This window comes from Megascapheus bottae, chromosome 16 (genome assembly GCF_031878675.1).
Source record: "Megascapheus bottae isolate mThoBot1 chromosome 16, mThoBot2.hap1, whole genome shotgun sequence".
In the NCBI taxonomy this organism is placed as follows: domain Eukaryota; kingdom Metazoa; phylum Chordata; class Mammalia; order Rodentia; family Geomyidae; genus Megascapheus; species Megascapheus bottae.
In genome coordinates, this window is record NC_143524.1 from 1,869,902 (window position 1) to 1,878,174 (window position 8,273).

The window sequence follows — 8,273 nt, forward strand, 5'->3', positions numbered from 1 at the left end:
AGTCACCCAATCTGTGGTATCGGTTTCCCACTAGGAGCTGGGGTGGGGGCGGCCTCCTGTCTGTCTGCATGGATCCCCTGTGCTTGGCAGCTGAGTTACTGTGTTTCTAGCGTCACCCCTGCTTAGAGGACTCTGGGAACACGGAGGTGTGTGTCTCTGTATCTACAGAAGCTGGGCTTTTGGACTCTCCCTCCCCCCCTCAGTCCCAGGCACGTGCACACATGTACACACACACACACACACACACACACACACACACACAGGCCTCCTTGACGACAGTGTCTGCTGCCCTGCCCCGCCCTCCACTCTACAGACTCCCCTCTTCTCCAGCCAGAAGCCCTGCAGCCCCTCACTTTGCTTCCACTCTCCAGGGGCCCAACCTTTGGCCCAGCCCAGGAAGGGACAGGAGACCAGGAGAGGACATGGAAGGCAGAGGGGCCTGGAAGGTGGACCACAGTGAATGAGCTTTCGCCATGTGACGCTGGCCCCTATGCTAGCCCCACACCCACCAGCAGGCCACAGGGACCGCCCAGCCCATCTCAGTTGGACCCCCAACTCCTCCCTGGAGTACCCCAGCTCTAGATGGCTCACCCATGCCTGGGGCAACCCCTCCCCCCACGGCACTCTGTGGCCGTTCCTTTGTCAACAGATCTGCTCAGCCTGGGCCCTGGAACATGACAGTGCAAAGGTTCTGTCCAGGATATCCAGAGGCCTGGCCCCAGCCCCCGCCCACACAAGGGATGTAGTGGGGGTCTCTCACCCCCACAGCCAGCCTGCTCACACCAACAGCACAGGCTGGAGTTTGTCAGCAGGTCCCTGGGTGCTTCATTGTGCTATGACTCTCCTGGGCAAGCTGGAAGGTGCTTCAGACATTTGTCAGCCTAGATAGGGAAACTGAGGCCACTCATGAGACAGGCATGTCTGGGGTCCATGAGAACCCTCCCTCACCCCCCTGGGGGTGAGCCCAGCGCCCTGCTGTGCCCACTTTACCTATGTGCCCAGGGTGTCAGCCTGGCCCTCCAGGCCCAGAGGCAGGGCTCTGTCCTGGCTGCCCCACCCCCACCCTAACCCTGCTGACCACAGCAGGCCCTACACTCTTGCTTGCCGGCCTCTCTCTCTCTCTCTCTTTCTCTCTCTCTCTGCAGGGTGGGAGCGTTTCTCAGCACTGACCCCAGCTGGGCCTCTCAGGCCAGTGGGGGGGGAGGTTAAGTTAATTATACATCCACAGATCTCAAAAATCTCTGTCTTGCCCGGCTCTGTACAGCGGATAATGTCCACAGCCCGCCCCCTTCTGCAGACCTGAGGCCCCCCGCACATGCGCTGCCCACAGACCTGGCTGCCCACGTCCCGTCACCCAGCCCCTGAAGCCCCACTGCCATCCCTCATTTCCAGAGCTTTCTAGCTTTCAGCTATTAAAAATTAAACCTCTCCTCCTTATGAAAATGGGGCACTTGGGGTCTGGATGGCAGAGTAGAGCCTCAAGGTCATCCTTCCACTGAGCTGGGTCCAGTGGCCCCCAAGGCACCTGCCCACAGTGGTCCCCTTCCCCTCCCCCCTCCAGGCGGTGATGTGACCTGCTCCTGGGTATCCTAGCCCCACAACTGGGACCTCTGGGTTCTGTCTTCATGGATAGGCCCCCAAGTCCCTGGGTGCAAGGCAGTGTGTCCCCCCAAGCCCTGCAGGTGTCCATGACTGGAAAGGAGCTCCTGAGCAGTGGGGGTGGGGGGTGGAGTGGAGCCAGCAACCTAGGCCCAAGCTCTCACCCCAGGAGTGGGGGTCACCCTCCCTGGCTCACTTCAGGCCACTGCTCAGGTGGGGCAGCACCCTGGGGCCCCCCTCCCCCTGCTCCCCTTCCCTCCAGCATCCCAGTTTGGGGGTGCAGTGCACAATCAGTCTGAAACCACAACTCTTTTTTTTTTTTGGCCTCTTTATTTAGAACCCGGCGGACAAGGAGCCGGAGCAGTGGTGCAGGCGGCTCAGGAACCATCTTTTTTAACACATTTGTCTTCAAGTTCATACGAGTAACAATAGCAAGAGAGCAGAAAGCGCAGAGGTTGCAAGCGGGACGCACAGAACTGCAGCTACGTGTGGGGGAGCCTTCCCTAGAGTCTGCTACGAGAAGGAAAGTGTCAAGAATCTGATTTGTTTTTTTTTGGGGGGGGGGGTTGGGGTTGAGGAAAGTTGTGCCTTTGGCATAACCAATAACCGAAACTTTGCGTGGCAGAGAGAGAGCCACGTCTGGACATAAATAGAAAATATAAGTTAGTATAACTTTTTTTAAGTTTTTTTTGTACAAATATACATGGTTTTTGTCTTTTTTTTCCTTTTTTTTTTCTTTTTCCTTTTTTTTTTCCTTGCACTGAGTTTCAGCAGAGATTAAACACTTTATATAAATGACTCTTAAAGCTTTGCACCTTGGGACCACCCAAATGCTCGTGCAGCATATATAGGTACTGATTCATTGCACAGTTTCCAATTAGTTAAGGAGATCCATGGCTGCTCGCGCAGCCAGCGGCCGCAGATGCTACATGACGGTCCCAGCCGAGGTCCAAAGCTCTTCCTTAGTCCGCTGCCCAGCCGTCCCCAAGGGCTCCGAGGGCTCCTTGAGCTGCGGGGAGAGAGGGCGGTGAGCCGAGAGCCCCCGGCGGCGGCGCGCGGGGCCCCGACCCGCGGGCCGGGCCGCGGACTCACCTCGCTCATCGCAGGCGCTTGCGAGGGGTCTGCTCCGCCCCTGCCACGGCGGGAGCGGGGCCGGGAGCCGGGGCGGCGGCCGGGGCGGCGGGCGCGTCGTTCGGCTTGTTCTCGGCCGATCTCTTGCGCTTGGCAAAGAAATCTGCTGGCGACAGATCCCCACACGGCCGGTCAGAGCGGGACTGCGCCGGGAGCGGGCGCGGGGCGCGGGGCCGAGGCCGGGCGCCGTCCCCGCCCGCGCCGAGGTCCGCGGCGGGTCAGCTTTGTTTACGTCGCCGCGCAATGTGCTGTGTAAGCGTTTCCCCCGGTCCCGCGGCCAAGCCCCCCGGGGCCGCGCCGCGCTTAACCCCCTGCGCGCCGCGCCCGCCGCGCGCCCGCCGCGCCCGGGAGGGGCTCCCGCCGCCGCCGCCGCCGGGGCCCGGGACAGCCCTCCCCGGGGGCCCGGCCAAGCTCGGCCGCGCGCCCCGCGCCCGGGGGGGGGCCCGGGGAGCCCCGCCGCCCAGCCGGGAGGGGTGCGGGAGCTGCCGCGCCCTGCGCGCTGCGGGCCCTTTAATGGCACGAGAGGAGGCGGGGACGGGGACGGAGCGAGGCCCCCGTGGGCTCCGGGGAGCCAGGCCGGCCGGACAAAGCGGGGCCGGGCCGGGGCGGGGCTGTGCGGTGCTTACCCGAGATGAGAGGCCCCGACAGCTTCTTCGCCGCTGCGCCGCCGTTGGCGCCGGCGGCCGCGGTGCCGGCCGCGGGACGTCCCGGGATCCCCGCCTGCGCCGGGTCCGCCGGCGGCTCCTGGCCGCGCTGCGCCGCCTGGTTAGCGTCCAGATCCACGCCGCTCGCGGGCGCCGCGTCCGCGTCTGGGTCCGCGTCCGCGGCCACGTCTGAGGCCGGGGCCGCCGCCGGGGGCGCCGCCGGGGCCACGGGCTGGGGCTCGGCGGCGGAGGATGCGGCCGGGGCCACCGCCGCGGGCGCCGCCGGGGCCACGGGCTGGGGCTCCGCCGGGGCCGCGGCGGGAGGCACCGCCGGGGGCGCCGCCGGGGCCGCCGCCGCCGCCGCCGGGGCCACCTCGGGGGCCGCAGCGGGGGCCGCGTCCGGGACCGCCGCTGGCACCGCCGCCGCAGCCGCCGCGGGCAGAGCCACGTACGGGACCAGGCCCGGGTCCGCCAGCGGGGCGGAGACCCGGCCCTCCTCCGGGGCCCGAGCCCGGGCCCGGGCAGCGGCCGGGGGCGGGGTGGGCTCCGGCTCCGGGCCGCTGGGCGGCTCCGCGGGCCCCTCCTCCTCGAAGTCGTCGAAGGACTCACCGGGCGGCGGCTCGATGGGGCGCGAGATGACAGCCAGGGTCACCGGCGGCGGCCGCGGGCCCACCAGCAGGCGGCAGCGCCCCACCTGCACCGTCTCGCGGTAGAAGGCGGGCACCGACTCGCTGTCCACCTCCGTCCACTGCAGGCGCCCGGGGCCCCGCAGGGGCACGTCCTGCTGGAAGTTGAAGTCCCAGCGGTTCTGGTCCTCGGCGCTCAGCTCCGCCAGGCGCATCCGCAGCTCGCGGCCCAACTCCTCGTGGTCCACGGGCCCGAAGAGACTGCGGCAGGCGCTGGTGCGCGCCGTCACCGGGAAGTTTCCATTGGGCGCCAGACGCTCCATCGCGGGTCTGCTGCGGAGACACACGTCGGACCTAGTCGGGGGGCTGCGCGGACCGGGGCGCCGGGAGGACAGAGAGGAGCGCGGGGGAGGGAGGAGGAGGAGGAGCGGGGAGCGGGGAGCGGGAGGCGCGGGGCGCAGGAAGGCTGGGCACCGGGGAGACCCCGCGAGTCCGCGACGGCGAGGGGACGCGGCGGGCGTGGCGGCTACCTGGGTGTCTGGCGGAGATTGGCTCTCGAGTCCGGATCGCTTATCCCGTCCAGCCCAGCGGTGGCCGCGCCCCCTCGACGAGGTCTGCCTGTCCCCTGGCTCGCTCCGGCCTAGCGGGCACCCCTCGAGCACAGCGCACTCGGCCTGCGGACCGCCCGACCCGCCGGCGCCCCCTTTATACGCGCGGGCCCCACCCCCGAGCGCGCGGGCCCCGCCGCGATTAGCATAATGTAGTATTTTCAGTTTCGACAACACCGCGCCCATTGGCCGCGCCGCGCCGCCCCGCCCCCGGCCCGGCCCCGGCCCGGCCCCCGCCGGCCGCGCATTGGCCGCGCGCACACACCCCCGGGGCCGGGCGGGGCCCGCGGCCCGCGCCGGCTGATTGGCGGCCGCGCGGCCGGCGCGCCCGAGCGGGGCGCGGGGCGGGGCGGGAGTTAAAGGGCGCTGCGGGCGGTAACGTGACACCGCGACGCCCCGCCCCCTCGCCCCACTCCCCCCCGCCCCCGCCCCGCCCCCCGCCCCCCTCCGGCTCCTTTGTCTGCAGGCGGGGGCTCCGGGCCCGCGGCGCGAGCGCCCCCCTCGGCCCCCGGCCGTCCCCGCGGCCAGCCTGGCTCGCCCGGTCCCCGTCGCCCGGGGTCGCCAACTGGGCTTCACGCGTCTTCTGATGGGGCGTTAGCCCGCCACCGCCGCTCGTCCGGGGCTGGGGCGGGACCGGGACCGGGCCTGCGTCTGCCTGCGAGGGGGCTGCGCACCTGGAGCTGACTGGGATGAGACCCTCGGGAGGACAGGCAAGGGACCCAGGTTCGCTTTCCCAGAGAGGCAACACGGGGGACGCCTGGACGGCCTGAGCCTGATCCGGGGGCCCACCTGCCCAGTGGACACCCTGAGCCCGCCGGGGCTGCGCCCACGCGCCGACGGCCGCCCAGCCTCCTCGGGCGGGGCTCTGCCCTGGCCTGGCTGGCTGGCAGCTGCCCTGCCACGGACACAGAAGGACTCACAAAGCGCCTGCCCACCCCCAGGCCAGGGCCTCTTGATGAGGGCCCGGAGGCGCACAAACGCCCCGTGCCTCCTGTCCCAGTGCCCTGGCCAGCTTGGCCTTGGTGGGGCGGGGAGGTCAGGAGAGTCTTCATGCGCCTTGTAGCCCAGGGCCAAGCACGGGACCTGCAGAGCCCTGAGCTCCCAGCCCCGGACAAAAAGCACCTCTGGAAAGCGGGGAAAGTACTGCCCCTGTGGGTCAGATGGGTTGGGACAGCCAGAGTCTGGAGTGAAGAGGTCAGCTGGACAGGAATGGGTGAGGGACAGGGTGGCCTACTGCCCTACTGCTCTTGGCAGGATCAAAGGTTGTGCTTCGCTGTGCTACGTGAGGCTGTGAGTTTCCTCTGGACACCATCCCAGCATTCTCAACACAATCACATAGGTCATCACCAGTGCATCTTAAGAGATGCCCAAGGCTTCGCCAGGCTCCGGGAATCCCTTGAGCAGGGCTGGTTGGTGCTGACTGGACTGAGTCTGAAGGAAGCAGGGCCTTGTCCACCCCCAACCTCCCAGGAACCCTGGGGGTTGGAGCCACACGTGGGGAGTGTCCACGTGGCCCCCAAGGCTCCAGGTGCCCAGGCTTCAGACCTGAGCATGCCTGTGCCAGGGTCTCTGGGGTGGGGTGGTCCCTTCCTGCCCTGGACCCTCCTGCTCCCTACTTCGGGGAGCATGGCCGGGATGGGATGCTGGACCCCACCTCCTGGACTACCTATCCTTCTGGTTTGCTGTCCACTTGATCACCCTAAGTGTGGGGTCCCGTCTTGGGGGCTCCTTTGTTGGGGAAGTAACTCAGTCTGGCTGGCTCTGTGTCCCTTCAATAGAGCACAACTGAGCCCCCCCACACACACACCCCATCACCACCACCTCCATTACCTGAGCTAGGGGACCAGCTGGACCCCTACTCCCAAGCTGGGGGCTGGGTCTCCACCCCAAGGAGCCTGCGAGCAAGCAAACATCTGCCTAGGTACAACAGTTAGGTCCCATTTTTATCATTAAAACTACATCCAAAGGAAAAAGAAACAAAAAGAACACTATCTGTACTGGGTGTTGCTACAGACAGCAGCAGTGTGTGTTGGTGGTGGTTCCAGCTGGCTGGTTGGCTGGCTGCACTCAGCAGGGACCGGTTTCCCGGCTGCTCCCGGGCCCCAAATCTGCTAGTGAGGAGTAGGAGGGGGCACTCATGGGAGTGGTGGACAGGGACCCCCTGCGAGGCCCCCCAGCAGTGTGCTGTTTATCTAATCCCATACCGGTCCCCTGCAGCCTCCGAGTGCCCCCCCTTTACTCTTTCCTCCCAGCACACAGGAACCCCACACTGCCCCCGCCCTTCCCCATCCAGGTGGAGCCAGGAGACCCTTTTGGCCACAAAACGTTGGCAGGAGCAGGCGCCCCAGGCACGGGACTCCAGCGGTCCTTCTGCGCCCCCTGCTGGCCATGCGGTGACCCAGCAGTGGCTTCCCAGCGCAGCGTGGGGACAAGGTGGCAGTGCCAGCGACCAGGCCTGGCCACATTGCAGATGATAAGAGAAGTTTGCCAGGCCAGGGTGTGGCTCAGTGGCAGGGCACTTTTCGAGCATGCCCAGTGCTCCAGACCCCTAGCAGGGCAAGAAAAATAAGCGTTGTGTCCTAAGCTGCTACATGTGGGGTTGACGCTCCCAGTGGCTGGGTGGCACTGCTGACTGCCTGATATGTGTGACAGGGGTCTATGTCAGCTGGCACTAGGGCTAGAGGAAGCAGGTTGGGAAAGATTAAAAGTGTGATCCCACAGCCATACGCCAGCAGCTCACACCTGCAATCCTAGCCACTGAGGAGTCTAAGATCTGAGGCTCGCTGTCAGAAGCCAGCCAGGGCCAGAGCGGGAAAGTCCATGAGATTCTTATCTCCAATGAGCCACCAAAAAGCCAGAAGAGGACGTGTGGTTCAATGGTAGAGTGCCGACCTGAGGAGAAAAGCCACGCAGATTTGTGCGTGCGCGCGTGCACACGCGCACACACACACACAAAGTGTGGTCCCTTTCCCCAGTGGTCAGAACAGAGTTAAACTGCTCACTTCAGCTCCTCAGTTCCACAGCCAAGGTCTGCTCCTGACCTCTAAGGAAAGATGCAGAAGGAATGGCATATCTGGACCCAGGCTCCTGGAGCTTCCTTCCCAGCTCCGTTCCTCAGGGCCCCTCCCCCATCACCCCCCCTGTGAGCCATTCCACAGCTGTGACCACTGCGGCCCAGGCCAGCAGCCCTGAGGCCCAGTACCAGCTCTACCCCCCCCCAGCAGCTCCTTCTCCTGCAGTGTTAGGGACTGCAGTGGCTTCCTGGGGACAAGAGGCCCAGCGCAACCCAAATCCCCAAGAAGCCCGAAGTCAGGAACATGGACCCTTCTCAGGGGGCAACAGAGGGTGGGGCAGGGAACCCTCGCCTCTGACCCTTGGTCAGCTTGTGCAAGGCTGCCTCCCTGGATTGAGACCCTGGGCTGCCTTTCCAAAGAAATGAAAGCCTTGAAGTATTTTCCATTAAGACCCATCCATGATGAAAGACGTAAATTGCAGTCTACAGACCCGGGTCAGAGGGGGAGGCCTTGAAGCAGGGGGCCACACATGGGCAGAAAGTGACTTCCTGCAGCTCCCCTCCCAGGGGACAGCTCTCCGGAGGGGCCCCCTATTCCAAAGGACAACTTGCTGTGGGATCCTTGCATTGGCAGCTCATGGGCTTTCTCCAT

General features: G+C 65.7%; 1 protein-coding gene across 1 annotated transcript; it reads right to left on the minus strand.

Annotated features, from left to right (window-relative positions):
• Nucleotides 1–1,909: 1,909 nt before the first annotated feature.
• Cdkn1c (cyclin dependent kinase inhibitor 1C) lies at nucleotides 1,910–4,698 on the minus strand. The gene is made up of 5 exons (XM_090347158.1): nucleotides 4,531–4,698; nucleotides 3,901–4,333; nucleotides 3,357–3,606; nucleotides 2,692–2,836; nucleotides 1,910–2,608 (listed from the first exon to the last, which is right to left on the minus strand). Exons 2-4 carry the CDS (start codon nucleotides 4,321–4,323, stop codon nucleotides 2,697–2,699), a joined length of 813 nt encoding a protein of 270 aa, XP_090203284.1. The 5' UTR covers nucleotides 4,324–4,333; nucleotides 4,531–4,698; the 3' UTR covers nucleotides 1,910–2,608; nucleotides 2,692–2,696.
• Between the last annotated feature and the right edge of the window lie 3,575 nt (nucleotides 4,699–8,273).

Bases quoted from the DNA above. Each gene is read 5' to 3' on its own strand.
- Cdkn1c (XM_090347158.1), bottom strand. From the start codon at position 4,323: ATGGAGCGTCTGGCGCCCAATGGAAACTTCCCGGTGACGGCGCGCACC. The intron at 3,607-3,900 runs GCTGCCCGGGCC...GCCGAGCCCCAG, and splicing joins AGCCCACCCCGCCCCCGGCC to CCCGTGGCCCCGGCGGCGCC. The intron at 2,837-3,356 runs GTAAGCACCGCA...ATCTGTCGCCAG, and splicing joins GTCGGGGCCTCTCATCTCGG to CAGATTTCTTTGCCAAGCGC.